The sequence below is a fragment of the Chlamydomonas reinhardtii genome, chromosome 10, assembly GCF_000002595.2.
Source record: "Chlamydomonas reinhardtii strain CC-503 cw92 mt+ chromosome 10, whole genome shotgun sequence".
Taxonomy (NCBI): Eukaryota; Viridiplantae; Chlorophyta; class Chlorophyceae; order Chlamydomonadales; family Chlamydomonadaceae; genus Chlamydomonas; species Chlamydomonas reinhardtii.
Window position 1 is genome coordinate 5,528,609 of NC_057013.1, and position 16,901 is coordinate 5,545,509.

A 16,901-nucleotide genomic window follows, 5' to 3' on the forward strand; every position below is an offset into this window, starting at 1 on the left:
TCCACGCTGCTTGTTCGTACGTGTTCCATTCGCGCGTAATAGTTAGCCATATCAGCACGAAGTGCACTTGCACAGAGCCATCAACCCAGTTTCGGAAAGCTCTCCAGAGCCGACGCGCCAGGACTGACTTACGTGTTGAGCAGACACACAATACACATAGATCATTAGGCCCATAGGCATCGGGCATAGCGCGCAAGCCTTTCGCGTCCATCACGCAGACGTCCTAGCGGGAAACACAGTACCAAAATGTTTCGGGCGCGTGCGTCAGGCTTCTTCGTTGGCTTTGGCGTGGCTGGGGTACTTGCGGCGTACCAGTTGCGGCAGGACATCCTGAAGTCGCACGAGGTGCTTGTCATCCAGGTGCGTGTGCTACGGCGCTGCAGTGGCCCAGTGGCATGAGTCTCCAGTGAGCATTCGGCAGGGCGTAAAGGGGGAATAGCGTGGACACGTATGAGGAACGGCAGGACGTAGAGCTCTACGTTGGTAGGGTTGGGGCAGGCACGCCAGGGGTGGCGGGACCGTACTGGGGTGGCGCGTGCTGACTCCCGCCACGCGGGCGTCGTGCCCCTTGCCGTGCATGCGTCTGTGTTGGCAACACATGGCGTAAGGGGAGCGGAACCGCCAGTTACATGTCGGCAAGACTTAGTTAGGTGCCAGCGCTAGCGCTTGGGGCTGGCCTCGTGAGCCGGCGCCGTGCGGACATCACTAGCGGCAGCGGGTCGGGCCAGGGTCGTGTTCGCTGGCGTGTGACATGCATGCTTGGGATGGCCACGCCTGCTGGGGCAGAGTAGCGTGTCCCTATCCCAAAGAAACCATGACCCAGCACCGGCCCAAACCTGGGGCTGCTCGGGTCGGGTGCCGGTGGCGTCACACCCACATGATGGGACCTGTTCGATGGGCTCGGGCATCCGGCTGTCCGGTTCCATTCCTAGTCGCTGACCAAACTGCTGTCCGGTTCTATTCCTTACCTTGTTAAACTCCACCCCGCCCCCACGCGCATAGGCTGACGAGTACAAGGGCAAGCTGGAGAAGCGTGTGGCCGTCCTGGAATCGTCCGTGTCGGGCCTTAGGGCGGAGGTGGCGGAAGCCAAGAAGGCGGCGGCGGCCGCCACGGCGGCGGCGACAGCGGCCGTGACGGCGACGGCGGCGTCACCGGCGGCGCCCGCCGACTCCGCAAAGCCCGCGGAGTAAGGATGCTAGCGATGTTCATTGGGAGGCGCTACTTTAGTGGGAGGCGCTACTTTAGCTTAATGCTGGTGCTGGAGTGCCGGGCTATGGCTCGGCGATTGGAATTGGCAGGACGACGTGGCGGACTAGGAGGAGAGGCGTGGTCGCTGGGATGTGTTGAGGAACGAAACCGGAGCGTCGCTGGTGTGTTTGGGCGGGGAGGGGAGAAATAGGTAGCGCGCGGCAGCTGTCAGGTGGGCAGGGGTTTGCGTGTGATATGGGAGCCGTGGGCTTGAGCTGAGCTGCATTAGAGTTTTGGAGCTGGTGACGAGGCAGCGTGGGCTTTCGGCTGGATGGCTTAAGCGGGTGTCGGAGAGCACGCGGACAGACAGCTTATGCGAATAGGCTTGATGCTTGCCCGCTGGGCGTTGTAGTTATGTACAGGGGCTTGACAAATGGAAGTCGGGTGCATGCGGGGAGGGAGCCATTGCTGCCTCAGGCCGCCTGTCGGTGTGCGAGAGGTGCCTGGGGTCCTGCGGATCTGTTGGAAAGCTGTGCCACAATGCTGCCACACTGCTACAGAAGCACAGGGCCGCGATGCACCGAGGTGGGCACGCATTCGTGTGTAATGGCCGGGAGAGCGAACAGTGCTGTATTGCGACTCTCATGACAGCCAGGATGCACACGCACACGGTGGCTCGTGTTTCTGGCCCGGCGGGTTACAGTCCTGACGACGGCCCTTCAGCTGCTGACACGTCGGAGCCCTTCGGCTCCTTAGGCCCCAGGTAGTTTAACCTGTGGCACACAGCGAGTAGCGTGTGAGCACGTGAGGCGAGCGGTACCAAAGGGGCAGCAACTCATCAGTCGACACCGCATGCACCACGCTACGCACGCAAACTGTGCTGGCGATATTGCCAAAACACTGTCACGAAACTGTGCCGAACCGCCAAAAGGCTGTCATACCCCAGAGCTCATGCCATCCTCATGGAGTCATGGCATGGCTCCTCCAGGTCCCCTCGCACGAGGCCCTCCCCCGCCCCCAACACACACACACACACACACACGCCCCCCCCCGCGAGGTCCCCCCCCAAAAGCCGGCACCCGCCTGGAGTAGAGCAGGCGGTTGGGCGTGCCGGGCCGCATGCGGGGGTCCTGCAGGGCGCCCAGCGTGGCGCCGCGTGTCAGCGCAGCAGCCACCTCCCGGGGACTGGCGTCAGGGTGCGACTGGGTGGGGCGGGGGGCGTACAGGTAAGGAGAAGTCAGAACACGGACACACATGCATGCACGCACACGCAAGCGCGCGCGCACACACACACACACGCACACACGCGACGCTCGGTAAAATGGTGGGTATCGGTAAGTAACTCCGCGTCATTGGGCGGGCTTTCGCTTCGTTCTTTAGCACACGATATACACACGCGCATTCACGCACACATGTATACACACATACAGACACACCTCTAGGTACAGTGCCGCGGCCCCCGCCACCGCGGGTACGGCCATGGAGGTGCCGGAGGCCCAGGTGTAGGCGGAGGCCGTCACGGCGGGGCAGCGGTCTGGAAGGAGAGAGGGAGAGTGATGAGCATCCAACCGCCGAGCTTGAACATGAAGCACGGCGGCCCGAGCCGGTGCAAGTCAGGCGAGCTACCGCGATAGGAAGCAGTGTATGGCACAGAAGCAATAATGTGGCTGGGGGGGGGAAGGGTAGGGCTGCCGGCGGCGCGGGCGCACCCAGTATGCACGCGCGCGCCGCAATGCTCCGCCTGGCGCTTACCCTTGCCGCCGCAGGCTCCAAATATCTCCACGCCCGGCGCGAAGAGGTCAACGCACTTGCCCGTGTTTGACCAGCTGTACATGGGCTCACGCGGTGGCGGCTGTAGCGGCGGCAGCGGCCTGGGGCTCGCCAGTGGCGGCTGTAGCGGCGGCGGGCGGCGGGCGCTGGTGTTGAACTTGCCCTCCAGGTTGGATGCAGCCACTGTGATGACCTGTGGGGCGGGGCATGGGTATGAGGATGAGTTAGTGTTAGTCGTTGGGTCTGGTCACAGTCAACTTGCATCAGGCCCGCCCACGACTTAGAGGGCGAGGGCTTATATATCATAGACCTGGATGTGCACCGGCCAGAGCGACACACACCCATTCCGCCAGCAAGGGCCACTCCTGTGCGGCATGCGCCTGCCTAACCAGTGCCTTAACGATGCCCAACCACCTGTTATCGGCGATAATTCTGACAATAACAACACAAGACCGAGAAAGCAAGCGAGTACAACGTTAGAGAGGCCTGGCCCCCACCTCGGGCAGGTTGGCGGGTGTGATGCCGCAGCTGTCCACCGCCGCGTTGCCGGACGCCGCCACCACCGGCACGCCGTGCTGTGACACCAGCACCGACACCGCCTCGCCCAGCACCCGAGACCAGTCGCCTGCAGGAGGCGGGGGCGCGGGTAGATGGGGGCGCGGGCGCACGCGCAGCGAGTGCAGCCAGGATTTGAAGCTGAGAGACCGAGAGTTGCTGAGAGCTCCAGTAGCATGAGCTGGGAGCGTGTGCAGGAGGGCAGAGGGCAGAGGGCAGAGGGCAGAGGGCAGAGAGCAGAGGGCAGGCAGGCGCTGCTGCTGCGTGCACTGCGCCGCACCGGCGCTGCACCGGTAGTGCTGCTGCAGCAGTACACACACACACACACACACACCACCACCACCACCACCACCACCACTTCCTTGACTAGTCATGAATGTAGCCCCCCCACACACACACGCACGCACACGCACCTGCCGGCACCCCCAGGGACAGCATTGCCACGGCGGGTCGCTTCACATGCTTGGCCAGCCAGTCCAGGCCTGTGGGGTAGGGGGTGTGGGGGGAGGCAAACCGCAGAGAGCGGGGCAGGGGTGGGGCAAGGAGGCACAGGAAAGACGGGCGGGAGCCAGGCGGGATGCCTTGGTGGGGCAAGACAAACAGCAGAGCAGCCGCATTGCAGACGTCTAACACCGGCAAATGACAGCAGACACAGTCTCCCCCAGATTGCAACACAGCCTCTGCGCACCGCCTGCCCGTACACATACACACACAGGCCCCCCCAGCACCCTCCCCTGCCGGCCCTCCATCCCCCCTAGCCCCTGCCGCACCCGCCACGGTGTCCGCGATGCTGCCGCTGCCGCTGCAGTCCAGCACCCGCACCGCCACCAGCTCCGCCCCACGCGCCACACCCACGCTGCGGCCCACAGCGGTGGATGCCACGTGCGTGCCGTGCCCGTCGCAGTCCGCGGCCTCGGCGTCACCATCCACAAAGTCGTGGCTGCACCGGGGCCGCAGGGTTTGTCAATCGCCGTATGTTGCCAGGCTAGTGGACAGGGGCCGTACGTACCATGGATGAAGAAAAACCTACACAGCCCTCATGCTGGCTCTGCACCCTGCAGCCTAATGCAGCACCAGGGCACAGACGTCCCTGACCGAATCATCGAGGCCGCACCCGTAGCTGGCGCGCCCTGCTGTGGCGGCACCGCTGCCAGCTGCGGGTGCTGTCCCCCAGCTCTGGAACTCGTCGTGCTGTGCGAACACGCCGCTGTCCAGCGCGTAGATGGTCACGCCGGCGCCTGCGTGTGCATTGCGTGCGTTGCGTGCATTGGCGTGCGTATAGGCGGGCCCAGCAGCAAGCGGCGCCAGCGGGGCGGGACGGGGCGGGAACGGTCCGTCCGGTGCGTGTTTGGAAGCACAAGGAAGGTCACCAGATGCGGGCACCGTGTGTTCGGAATCTGTGTGTCGGGCACTCGGCAAAGAGCACGTGAACAGTTAGCACGCACGAGTCGCGCAAAGGCCCCGGGGCTCGGTGCATACCGGACGGGAGCTAGCATCACGCACTGTGCAACTGTGCACATTTCCATGCCCGAATCGTTCCCTGCTGGTTTCCTGTATGGCTCGCAAAAGCCTCGAACCTATTTGTTGCCATTTCCTACGATTCCATCCCGAGCCATTGCATGGTGGTGGCCCGCACGGCACACCTGTGCCCGGCCCAAAGCCGTACATGCCATCCAGCGGCGGCGCGCGCTGGTCAATGCGGTCCAGGTGCCACAGCGCCACATCCACTGGCACCTCCCGCAGCAGCGGCGGCGCCGGCCGACCACCCCCACCGGCTGTGGCACCGGCTGCAGCAGCGGCTGTAGCAGCGGGCCCCGGCGGCTGCATGGCGGCGGCGTCGGCGGCGGCGTAGCGGCGGAGGTCCACGGCGGCGGCGTCGGGCGGCTCCGCGGCGGCGGCGGCGCGGCCGCCGGCTGCGGAGCAGGGCGGCGCGGGGCGGGGTGGGGCGAGGCGGGGCGGGGTGGGGTGGATTTTGGGCGGGGAGGTAGGGAAGGTGACGGCGGGCGTGCAGGGATTGGGTTCAGCACGCGTTCGCTGTGCTTGCGAGCCCCGGGGTGGGTCGACACACACGGGGAGGTGCGGCACACGGGGCATACACGTGAACTCACACTGCGCCGGCGGCTCCACCGCAGCCACCTGCCACACGCCCTCCGCCGTGGCGGCCGCACCTGCCGGCCCGGCAGCCCCCACTGCGGCTGCCGCCGGCCCTCCACCCCCTGCTGCATCACCGCCACCGCCACCACTGCCGCCGCCAACGCTGCTGCTGCTCTGCTCCATGGTCAGAATGTGCGCAAGCGGCAGCAGCGGTGACGTGCTGTGCAGCAGTGGCGCGCCGGCGGCTGGCGCCCTGACCGCCCCGCCAAGCAGGCCCTGCAGCACGTCACCCCCGCCCTGACCCCCACCCCCGCCCTCGCCATCTCCGCCGCTCCCGCTGCCGGTGCCGGTGCCGGTGCCGTGCGGCGTTGTCGCCATTGCGGCTGTGGCGGCGGCTGTGGCGGCGGCTGTGGCGGCGGCTGTGGCGGCTGCAGCAGTCGCGCGCAGGGCCCGCTGCGCCTCCTCCGCCAGCTGCCACAGCAGCCCAGATGAGCGCGCGTGCTCCGGCACAGAATCCGGCCGCCCTGGGGAGGTATTCGATATACCGCACATGTTGTTCTACGCTCTGTACCTTATGTGTCACAGGCCCGCAGGCAATGGGTGCGGGCTGCCAGCCTGCCATGCCTGTCTGTAGCCCACACCACGACACACACCACCTGACCCCGCCCTGCCCGACTCACCGTCCACTGGGAACCGCTTCTGCTGTGTTGACGTGAGCCGCCGCCGCCGCCGCCGCAACCGCCACTCCTGCTCGTCCCCTTGCTCCACAGGCGGCGGCTGCCCGGCATCCACTTCCACGTCGGTATCCCCGCCCGCTGCCGACGCCGCCCCCACTCCCCAGCTGCCATTGCTGCTACTGCTGGCGCCTAGCAGGGTCCGCCGCTGTCGCAACCGGGACGCTGCAGCGGGGTCAGGTCCCTCGGCCTTGAACACCTGTGCACACCGTGTGTTAAAGTTCACACCATGAGTGTGTGTGTGTTGTGTGTGCGTGTGAAAAACAACAACGAAACGAAGCCATACGTGCGTGTGCGTTTGGTGTGTGTGTATGTGTGGTGCGGGGCCGGAGGGTTATGCATGCAGCAGAGCCACAGGTGCCGAGCGCAACTGTGAGATGTACGCACGAAGTAGCCACGCAAGGCCGCAACCATATGCTTGTACGGTATACCGTATCGGTCAGATTCCCAATGCCTCACCCACCCGCCCGTCTCGCTCCAGCCGCAGCAGCCCGCCGCCCAGCCGCCGCCGCAGGCAGTCCAGCTCCTGGCGTGAGAAGGAGCCAGCCACGCCTGAGGAAGAGGGGCACACGTACGGCACCACGAGCGCGGGGCAGGCCGCAGGACCGCTAGGAGGCCAAACATGAAATGTCTAGGTTAACAGTACGGTAGTGAGGGCGTGGATATTGTCACAACAACCGCAGCCCATGTGCCCCACTGCCGAATGCTCGCGTGTGTGTCCTACCCTTGTACAATCAGAATAAAAGCGGAGATACGGATGTATGGCCAGGTCAACGAGGCTCACCGCGTATTAACGTGGTGTAGAAGTGCCGGCACGTGCCGCCAGTACCGCCACCGCCGCCGCCGCCATGTTGTCGCCCGGGGCCTAACCCGCACGTGTCGTCGTTGCCTGCTGCCGTAGCGGCTACCTCCGCGTGTCCAATGCCACTGCCGCTGCCGTCGCCGCCGCCCCCGCCGCCGCACAGTCGCCGTAGGAGCAACAGCTCTTCCTGGCCCTGGCGAGCATGACGAGTTGAGGGTTAAGCCGGGTTTAGGCCACACCTGAGTGGACATGACTGGCATCAGCCACGAGTGCTGTTCTCCATGTTTTAACCCCCTGTCCGCAGCTATTCCCAGCTATGCCCAACCCATGCATGCAACCTTAAGACACGCACACGCACACGCACACACACACGCACACGCACACGCACACGCACACGCACACGCACACGCATCCGCACCTTGACCAGGAGGATGTATGACTCCCGCGCCTCGTTGCCTGGTGGTGAGACCAGCTGTAGTGGCGCCAGCGCCCCGCACCCCTGCCCGCTGCCTGTGCCTGTGCCCGGGGCTGTGCTGCCTCCCGTCAAGCCCCCTGAGCTTGCTGCTGCTGCGGCGGCATGTTGGGCTGATGCCGCCCTCGCCGCCAGCGACAATTGCAGCAGCCGCGCCAGCGACAGCAGCAGCAGCGGCAGCAAGCTTGACCCCGCGGCCGCGGCCCGGCGGAGCAGCATGTGCAGTCAAAAATTTTGGTTGTAGAAATTGCTCGTGTGTAAGGGTTACAAGGCTTTGGTGAGTCAGCAGGCAAAGGCAGGGGAGGGAGGTCGGCTCTGTCGGCGAGCCACTGCACGGGTGACAGGAGTTGTGCGTGAGCAAGCTTGACAGCCCCAACTAACCCCGACTGCGAACGGCTCCATCTCCTAAGTATACTTCTGCGCTATTTCCAGGGTTTCAGCATTCACCTGCTTCTTCCTATGGTAATACAAAGGTTCGCTTGCCGTGCGCGTGTCGACATGTCACGTGTTGATGGCAGCGATGTGCCACAAGCCCGCAAACGTGTCGACCTGTCCAGCTTTTAGCAGCATTAGCACCTCTGTCCGGAGCATTTTGCCGGCTCCTGCAGGCAAGTGGGGAGCAGAAAGGGCGGAGCACATGAAGGGCTGTTGTCTGTCCGGCGGTGGGCAGGGGACGGAATGTGAGCGGTCGGGGACCGGCACGCGACGGCCCATTCCGCGATGGGTGTGGCTTGGCCCTAAGCGTTGTGCAGCGCCCCTTGACTTTACTTTTCGGCACCTCTGTGCTGTAGGTCACGTACTTGCTGCTTATTTCTGGCCGCCGCCGACAACCTCGCAGGCCGCCAAACAGCCCTGACACAGAGGCGGTCGTCTCACAACTCGCACAACCAGGCCACATCGCTTTGCTATAACCTTGAGTAGGAACCTCTCTTTAATACACACGCCCCTGAGGGGCTTTTGGTGCTTCCGTTAAGGAGCAGACGCGCAGCCATGCCCAACGCAGTGAACCTTAAGACCATCCAGGTCGTCCCTGGCGCCAAGGACTTTATTGATATCGTCCTTTCAAAGACCCAGCGCGGCACGCCCACCGTTGTGCACAATGGCTGGGCGATTCAGCGCATCCGCCAGTTCTACATGCGTAAAGTCAAGTTTACGCAGCAGAACTGGAACGAGAAGCTCTCTGCAATTCTGGATGAGTTCCCGAAGGTGGAGGATATCCACCCCTTCTACGCCGACCTGCTGAACGTGCTCTATGACAAGGACCACTACAAGCTGGCGTTGGGCCAGCTCAACACGGCGCGCAACCTCGTCGACCGTGTGGCGCAGGGTGAGGCAGGGCGCTTTGCAGGGTGGGGTGGCGAAAGGTCGGCGCCCTGATGTCAACGACACCAGCGCGCCGTCGCCGGCCTCGCGCTCTCGCTGAGCCGAGATAGCCCAGCGACGCCTGGCGTCTCATGTATGCGGGCTTATGCAAGTAGTTTTCGCGCGTCCTAGGGCTTGACCAGAGGCGGACGACTTGCAACACTGCACCGCGCGGTTCAGGAGCGTTGTGCCGCGAGGGCGCCGACCCCGCACCTGACTGCCTGCTTGCCGGCCGGCCGAGAGACATTACCAATGGCTAAGGCTCTAACGCGCGCATGTGACATAGGGACCGGAACACCCTACGGCGGGCCATAAGCATAGGCGGCGGCGCGGCGCTGTCATTCGGGCGGGCAGGCGCATGCAACATCCCTCCGCCACCTTGTCCCAGCCTCTCGGCCTGCGCAACACCCACCCACGCCCCACGCCCCCGCATCGGCCCCACGCCTCCGCACACGCTTCCCCACCTGCGCCTATGTCCGCTCACGCCCCTCCTCTTGTTGCGACCTGGTGCTGCGCCCGCCTCACCTGACCCACTCCAACTCTCCTCCCCCCCAACTCGCCTCTCCTCCTCCCCTCCTCCCCTCCTTCCCTCCTTCCCTCCTCCCCTCCTTCCCTCCTCCCCTCCAACTCCAACTCGCCTCCCCTCCTCCCCTCCTTCCCTCCACCTCCCCTCCCCTCCCTCCCCTCCAGACTACATCCGCCTGCTCAAGTACGGCGACTCGCTGTACCGCTGCAAGGAGCTCAAGCGCGCGGCGCTGGTGGGTGCGGGGGCAAGGAGTGGGGCGGGGGGGTTGGAGGGAGAAGGGTGTGAGCAGGAGCTGGGAGGAGGAGGAGTTTGCCGGCGGCGGAGAGCGGGGCGGCCCGGGTGGCGGGTGGAGAGGGGACATTCTGTGCCGACTGCGGGTGGGGAAAGCCCAGGGCTCCTTCAATCAGTCACCACTATCATTTGGTTGCCAGCCGCTCACCTCTTTTCTGCTCATGTTGTTGTTGTTGCTTCTGCTTCTGCTGCTGTTGTGGTCCTGGTTCGCAGGGCCGCATGTGCACGCTCATGAAGCGCCAGGGGCCCTCGCTGGCCTACCTGGAGCAGGTGCGCGTGTGTGTATGTGTGAATGGGGGGCGGGGGGAAGCACACGGAGAGATAGCGCCACCACCGAAGACGCGTGTGTTTTGTGTCGTCTTTTGCCCTACCGCCCCTCGTTTACCCCTCTCTCCTCCTCACCCCCTTTCCTCCTGCCCCGCTCCTGCTCTCCTCTCCTCCTGTCCACAGGTCCGCCAGCACATGAGCCGCCTTCCCTCCATTGACCCCAACACGCGCACGCTGCTGCTGTGCGGCTACCCCAACGTGGGCAAGAGCAGCATGATGAACAAGCTGACGCGCGCCGACGTGGAGGTGCAGCCCTACGCCTTCACCACCAAGTCCCTGTGAGCTTGCGCGTGTGGGGGCTGCATGTGACGCTGTGTGTGCGGCGCCCAGGGCGCGGATCGTATATATGTGTGTATATGAGAGTGTGTGTGTGTGTGTGTGTGTGTGTTTAAGCAGCATCAGGAGAGAGTTCCGCCGCGTACATGGGGCGCGAGTGCGGGTAGGCAGCCGCCCTAGCTGCCTTTCGTATCTCGCTCCCCTCACCCCGCTCCTCACCCCTCCCCTCCTCCCCTCCCCTCTCCCCCTGCCTGCACACAGCTACGTGGGCCACATGGACTACAAGTACCTGCGCTGGCAGGTGGGCTGGGCGGTGACTCGGGGCTGGGCTGGGCTGGGCTGGGCTGGGCTGGGCTGGGCTGGGCTGGGCTGGGCTGGGCTGGGCTGGGCTGGGCTGGGCTGGGCTGGGCTGGGCTGGGCTGGGCTGGGCTGGGCTGGGCTGGGCTGGGCTGGGGGCGCTGGGGGGGGATTGGCTGGGCTAGGGGGCGGTGTGGACTGTGGGCTGGGGGGTGGACTGGAGTGGTGGGTGGGGTGACTGGAGGTCTGGCACGGGGCCGCATCCAGGGCTGGCTGGGCGGCGCTGCTTGGCGGGACCCGAGGCACGGCTGCGGGGGACGGCCCAGTGCGCTACCCTCTCATGCTGCCCACCAGACTCCCGTCACCTCGCCTCACCTACCTCACATCCCTCACCTCCTCCCGCTCCTCCTCCTTCCCCCTCGCCTCACAGGTGATTGACACGCCCGGTATCCTGGACCGGCCGCTGGAGGAGCGCAACACCATTGAGATGCAGTCCATCACCGCGCTGGCGCACCTGCGGGCGGCGGTGCTGTACCTGGTGGACATCAGCGAGCAGTGCGGCTACAGCATCACGCAGCAGGTGGGGGGAAGGAGGGTTAGGGGGGAGGGGAGCAGTGCGGCTACAGCATCACGCAGCAGGTGGGGGGAAGGAGGGTTAGGGGGGGAGGGGAGCAGTGCGGCTACAGCATCACGCAGCAGGTGGGGGGGAAGGGGGAGGAGGGGGGTTGCAAGGTCAGGACACGGGCGTGGGACACGGGGCAGGAGGGGGCATGGGGAGCAGTGCGGCTACAGCAACACGCAGCAGGTGGGGGTTTATATCCAGGGTTAGTTGAAGAAGGGGTAGACCGTAGGGCCGGGGAGATAGGTGCTGACGTCCATCGGGCGGGAGGGAGAGTGAGAGGGAGGGGGAGGGGGAGGGGGAGGGGGAGGGGGAGGGGGAGGGGGAGGGGGAGGCGGAGGCGGAGCAGTGCGGGTACAACATGTGGTTCGCGGGGGCGGAGGAGGGGGGGGCAGCAGTAAGGTCCTTATCAAACGTTCAGAGAGACGAGGATGCAGGACAAGAGGGGGATGATGGGGAGGGAGGTATGGGGGAGGGCTCATCAGGTGCTCCAATGCTCTTGCACATGCAACCCCTGACCACAGTACGGGCTGGTATTCACGACCACCCCCTGCAGCCGTCAGTGCATCCTGTACCGCTTCTCCAACATCTTTATAACCCCTCTACAATAATGATGAATGTTACCCCTTCCCCCCAGGCGGCTCTGTTCCACTCCATCAAGCCGCTGTTCTCCAACAAGCCGGTGCTCATCGTGGTCAACAAGATTGACAGCCGCCGCATGGAGGTGAGCGGGGGGGGGCAGGGAGGCAGGGAGGACTAGAGGGGTGCGGGGCGCGAGGGGGGCGGGAGTCATTCGCATGCGGATGGGGAGTGAGGGTGCGGATAGCTACCCGAGTCCAGTTTGAGCAAAACAAAGGCTGAAGGATGAGGTGTGTTGCGGCCACCCCTGCAGCAGACACGTGTATCGACCCGCCGGCGCCACACCACCCCCCACTGTCCCCCTTCCTCCTCTCCTTGCGCGCCCCCCACCCTCAACGCTGCTCCTCCCCACCCCACCTCACAGGACCTGAGTGACGCAGACCGGGAGCTGGTGGACGGCATGGTGGACGAGGCCAAGAAGATCTCCAGGTGAGAGGGGCTGGGCACGTGGGGCACGGGGTTGTGGGGGTTGTAATACCAGCCCAGCCAAAAGCAAACTAGCAGGTGCTTGGGTTGGGAGGAGGGCCGACGGATGGGTGTGCCGTTGTTTGCTGCACCATTTATGTACGGCAGGGCGGGCTTTGCGGCACGGTGGAACAACGCGTGTGCGCCTCGTTGTGCAACCGGGCCAGCCAGCACACGCACCCTTACCCCCCCTACCTGGCTACGACTTCACTTCGTAAACTTAATGCATGTAGCTCCCCCTCCCATGCCTCGCCCCCTCTTTGCAGCGGCGGCGCCGCCGCGGCCCTGGGCGGCGACAGCGAGGAGACTGTGCTGATGGCCATGAGCACCCTGAGCGAGGAGGGCGTCATGTCCGTGAAGCAGACCGCCTGCGACCGACTGCTCAACTTCCGGGTGGAGATGAAGGTGAGGGGGGAATGGACGAGGGGGAGGCATGGGAGAGGGGGAAGAGGAGGCGGGAGAGGAGAAGGCGGGTAGGCCCGAGCCCAACCGAATAGGTTCCAAAAGGGGGAGGCAGGGAGAGCGGAGGGCGGAGCGGTGGTGAGTGGGCGATGGCCGAGGCCAACGAATATGGGGGGGGAAGGGGGAGGGTGGCGGGGTGACGGGGGTGGTGCGGTAGAAGGGTGGGGTAAGATGGGGCGGTTGCAGCTCGAGGTGACGGCTACGAGGACATCATTACCCCAACAACCAACACCCCAAACATAACACAAACACAAACACGAACACAGGTGGCGGGCAAGCGTATCGCGGACGTGCTCAACAAGATTCACGTGGCGCAGCCCAAGCCGCGGGCGGGTGTGGCGGCGGGCTCGCGGCCGCCCGTGATCCCGGCGGGGGTGGCGGAGGCGCGCGCGCGGCGGGCGGCGGGCGAGCGCAAGAAGACGGAGCGGGACATGCAGGAGGAGAACGGCGGCGCGGGTGGGTGGAGACTGGGGGGCGGAGGGAGGGCGGTCGGGGAGGGAGGCAGGGGGTAAAGCGTGAGGGAGGGGTACGCGGGAAAAGGAGGTCCATGCGCGAAACCCGCACGCAAGAAACTCAAATGCCGGATGTGTTCCTGAATCTCGCCGTCCCCCCTCTCACCCCCCGTGTCTCCCCGCTCAGGCGTGTACAACGCCGACCTGCGCAAGCACTACGACCTGCAGGACCCCGAGTGGAAGTACGACATCATGCCCGAGGTGCGTGTGTGTGTGTGTGTGTGTGTGTGTGTGTGTGTGTGTGTGTGTGTGTTAAAAACAAATGAAAGCCCGCCGGTGTGTGTGTGTGTGTGTGTGTGTGTGTGTGTGTTGGAGGGGGAGTGGGAGTGGGTGGGGAGTTGCAAGGATTGGTACAGAGAAGTGTAGCGAAGCAGACAGCAGGCGTGGGTGGGTGGAGGCAGGGAGCGAGGGCGAGGGAGGAGCCGCAGATGGTTGTGCTGCACAGCTCCTGCAGGCTGCAGACGGGGCTTTCAACCCGCAAACACATACCACTCACGTTACCTATCTTACCGTGTATCCTCGTTGACGTCATGCCTTTGTGACTATTACCAATGACGAATGCGACCACACACACACACACATACACACAGATCATGGACGGCCACAACATCCTGGACTTTGTGGACCCGGACATCGACGCCAAGCTGGCAGAGCTGGAGCGCGAGGAGGTGAGCGAGGCGGCATGGTGGCGTGGTGGGGTGGTGGGTTGGTTGTGGTGGGGTGGTGATGGCGGCGGCGGCGGCGGCGGGGGTTGGCGGCGGCGGATGCGGCTATGGGGACGAAGGGTTTTGCAGCAGTAGGGGGGGGCGAGAGGTGAGGCGGGAGGGGGCTGTGGGTATGATGTGGGTTGGGTTTCTGGGGATAGTGAGGGAGGCAGGCCTGGGGTGCATGGGACCCGCCCCGCACGTCCCGGCCCCGCACGTGCCAAGGCCGCCTGTGACCTGGAACACTTTCCTGAGTCCCTCCAATCCCTGCCCCCCAACAAACACACATCTTGATTTATGTGAATGCTATCGTATGAACCTAACCAAACACGAATGTAACCCCCTTTCCCAACCCCTCAGGCCGAGCTGGAGGCCGCGTTTGCGGAGGAGGCTGACGCCGGCGGCGGCGGCATGGACTCTGAGGACGAGGCGGCAGGCGACCTGACGGAGGAGCAGGCGGCGGACCTGGCGGCCATCCGCGCGCGCAAGCGGGTGCTGGTGGGCGAGCACAGGTCCAAGAAGAACAGCCACCGCAACCAGGTGGGCAGGAGGGACGGGGGGGTTGTAAATACCAGCCCAAACTAAAGCAAAACCAACGAAAACGAGCGGAGCACAAGCAGAGGCGTTAGGGTGGTAGGGGGTTGAGTCGGAATCAATCCTGTAAGGAAGCAGTCGCGCTGCAAGGAGAAGCTGTCAGCTGCATGTGCAAGCTACTGGTGACCAGGGGTATTTGCACAGGTGGTTGGGGCAGCGGCACAGGATGCACTGAAGACTGCGGACGAAGTCGTTGCCGGATGAGGGGGGAGGCGGATAGGAAGGAGGGGGGAGGGCGGGGGGTGGGGAAGGGAAGGGAGCAGGCGGGAAAGGGGGGAGCTGCGGGCAGACGGGGGGGGGGGCTTGAGGGCCGAGGGTTGTGGACGCGTCATCAGCAAAGCGTCTGTGCAGCACTGCGCAGCACCTCAACAACATTCTAGCCAGCAACATGCCTGTAACCATCCCCTCTCTCCCGCACCTCCCATTGCCTTGACTTATCATGAATGTAACCCCCCGCACCACCCCTGCACCCGCCCGCACCCCTCAGGCCGTGCTGCCGGCCAAGCTGGCCAACGCGCGCGGCCGCACCGCTGAAGCCATGAAGTCCAGCCTGGGCAGCCTGGGCATCGACGCCTCCAAGGCCGCCGAGCGGGCGCGCAGCCAGAGCCGCGGCCGCAAGCGCGAGCGCAGCGCCAGCAAGGCGCGCGGCGGCGAGGACGGAGACGCGGACATGGGCGACGCCGGCGAAAAGAAGCGGGTGCACAGCAGCAAGTCACGGTGAGGAAGGCGGGGCGGGGGGGAAGGGAGGGGCGCAGGCGGTGGTGTGTGGCTGGGCGAGGAAGGAAGAGTGGGGGTTGGGGCGCGAATGCGATGGTGGAATGGTGATGAGCCTAGCAGTGGTGCACCCAACGCCTTCTTAACATGAAATGTAATCCCTGCTCCACCCGCCTTTCCCCCCACGCAGGTCCATGTCTCGCGGCCGCAGCCTGTCCATGGCCGAGCCGCGCCCCGGCAGCGGGCTCAAGGACGTGGTGCAGCGCAACAAGGGCATCAAGATGGCCGACAAGGCGCAGTGGCGCATGAACAAGATGGCCAAGGTGGGGGGCGGGAGGGGGCTGGGTGGCGTGGGGGGCAGCAGATTACGGGGGGGGGCTGTAGTGGCGGAGGTTACGGGGCTCAGTAGCATCCATGCTTCACATTGCCAATCAAAAAGGATGGAGGATGGATGGTTTGGGAGCTTGTAGATGGTGGCAGGTCCGAAAAGATTGTGCTAACAGGCTATCGCCGTTCGGCTCGCCCCTTTCGTGCTTGCCTTCAGATCGGAGAGTCCGATCGCGCCATTCCCACCAAGATGCCCAAGCACTTGTTCAGCGGGAAAAAGCCCGGCCACTCCACCCGGAACCGCCGGTAATCGTGCCGCGCGTCTCCCGCAGCCTGTGTTGCGATTGGCCGCAGTGGCGGCTGCGGCTACGGCAGCATCGGTTGGGGGCCTCGTATGGTGTGATGGCGTGTTGGAGGTGTCGCGTGTGTGTGTGTTTTGGTGTTACTGTGTGCCTCGATGCGTGTGTTTGCTGGTGTATGTGTTCGTCGACAAGCGTCGGTGCTGCTCTGCGTTGCGAGCGGCTTTCCGTGTATCAGTAGTACAGCAGCAGCTGAAATAGCAAACAAGATTGGCGACTGATGAATGGAGCTCAAGGATCAAGGAGGGTTTCTAATTGTTTGTAGCCAGGAAGGCGCGGGGCGGAGTTTCCGGGGCTGTTTGTTGTGCGGCCGCAGGAGCGACTGGGGAGCAAGGGGGAACGCAGGGTAAGAGGCGCAGGTTCCGAACTGGGTTACGACGATGCAGTGACACGACTGTGCCACAACCTGGGCTTCAGGAGTTCTGAGGCACATCGTGTGCGATGGCGATGCGGGCGTGCGGCTGAGCGTGAGAGCGGCGAGTGCCGCGGTGACTGGTGACCATGGGGTCGCCGTAATTGACTGACTGCGCCGGCGGCTGGTCCGGCTGCCGGCCTAGGGCAATGGAGGACATGGCGATTGGACCTTGAGTTAAGCAGCAGCCTTGATGGCGTGATCTGTAATCCCACACAGGGACACACACTCCTACCCAGCCAACGTGAGCTCGTGCGTATTGCAGCCCGGCCCTATCGGCTGCGCCGCTGCGGTCACCCCACCAGGCTCGAGAGAGGTCTGCCAGCTACCGTCGGTACAGTAACAGCGCGCGAACGACGCACCAATGCCTTGTCCCTTCTTGCTACGCATTTATGTGGG

General features: G+C 64.6%; 3 protein-coding genes across 3 annotated transcripts; 2 read left to right on the forward strand and 1 right to left on the reverse strand.

Annotated features, from left to right (window-relative positions):
• The first annotated feature begins 14 nt into the window (after positions 1-14).
• Positions 15-1,808, forward strand: CHLRE_10g459400v5 (uncharacterized protein). The gene is made up of 2 exons (XM_001698343.2): positions 15-360; positions 1,003-1,808. Exons 1-2 carry the CDS (start codon positions 247-249, stop codon positions 1,189-1,191), a joined length of 303 nt encoding a protein of 100 aa, XP_001698395.1. The 5' UTR covers positions 15-246; the 3' UTR covers positions 1,192-1,808.
• Positions 1,809-1,818: 10 nt separating this feature from the next.
• CHLRE_10g459450v5 (uncharacterized protein) lies at positions 1,819-8,184 on the reverse strand. Its single transcript, XM_043067124.1, has 14 exons — positions 7,563-8,184; positions 7,127-7,337; positions 6,806-6,894; positions 6,289-6,541; positions 5,623-6,132; positions 5,158-5,427; positions 4,629-4,752; positions 4,285-4,454; positions 3,928-3,996; positions 3,457-3,584; positions 2,942-3,152; positions 2,626-2,723; positions 2,273-2,391; positions 1,819-1,962 (listed from the first exon to the last, which is right to left on the reverse strand). The coding sequence occupies exons 1-14, from the start codon at positions 7,833-7,835 to the stop codon at positions 1,887-1,889; spliced, it is 2,601 nt and encodes an 866-aa protein (XP_042920521.1). The 5' UTR covers positions 7,836-8,184; the 3' UTR covers positions 1,819-1,886.
• Positions 8,185-8,391: 207 nt separating this feature from the next.
• CHLRE_10g459500v5 (uncharacterized protein) lies at positions 8,392-16,723 on the forward strand. The gene is made up of 16 exons (XM_043067125.1): positions 8,392-8,943; positions 9,669-9,736; positions 10,009-10,065; positions 10,246-10,400; positions 10,660-10,699; positions 11,126-11,275; positions 11,952-12,038; positions 12,318-12,382; positions 12,685-12,823; positions 13,147-13,336; positions 13,520-13,593; positions 13,983-14,060; positions 14,457-14,636; positions 15,178-15,407; positions 15,595-15,727; positions 15,949-16,723. Exons 1-16 carry the CDS (start codon positions 8,607-8,609, stop codon positions 16,039-16,041), a joined length of 2,076 nt encoding a protein of 691 aa, XP_042920522.1. The 5' UTR covers positions 8,392-8,606; the 3' UTR covers positions 16,042-16,723.
• The last annotated feature ends 178 nt before the right edge of the window (positions 16,724-16,901 follow it).

Bases quoted from the DNA above. Each gene is read 5' to 3' on its own strand.
- CHLRE_10g459400v5 (XM_001698343.2), top strand. From the start codon at position 247: ATGTTTCGGGCGCGTGCGTCAGGCTTCTTCGTTGGCTTTGGCGTGGCT. The intron at 361-1,002 runs GTGCGTGTGCTA...CCACGCGCATAG, and splicing joins ACGAGGTGCTTGTCATCCAG to GCTGACGAGTACAAGGGCAA.
- CHLRE_10g459450v5 (XM_043067124.1), bottom strand. From the start codon at position 7,835: ATGCTGCTCCGCCGGGCCGCGGCCGCGGGGTCAAGCTTGCTGCCGCTG. The intron at 6,895-7,126 runs GTGAGCCTCGTT...CCTCTTCCTCAG, and splicing joins CTACACCACGTTAATACGCG to GCGTGGCTGGCTCCTTCTCA. The intron at 5,428-5,622 runs GTGAGTTCACGT...CCTGCTCCGCAG, and splicing joins GGTGGAGCCGCCGGCGCAGT to CCGGCGGCCGCGCCGCCGCC.
- CHLRE_10g459500v5 (XM_043067125.1), top strand. From the start codon at position 8,607: ATGCCCAACGCAGTGAACCTTAAGACCATCCAGGTCGTCCCTGGCGCC. The intron at 12,039-12,317 runs GTGAGCGGGGGG...CCCACCTCACAG, and splicing joins TTGACAGCCGCCGCATGGAG to GACCTGAGTGACGCAGACCG. The intron at 15,728-15,948 runs GTGGGGGGCGGG...GCTTGCCTTCAG, and splicing joins GCATGAACAAGATGGCCAAG to ATCGGAGAGTCCGATCGCGC.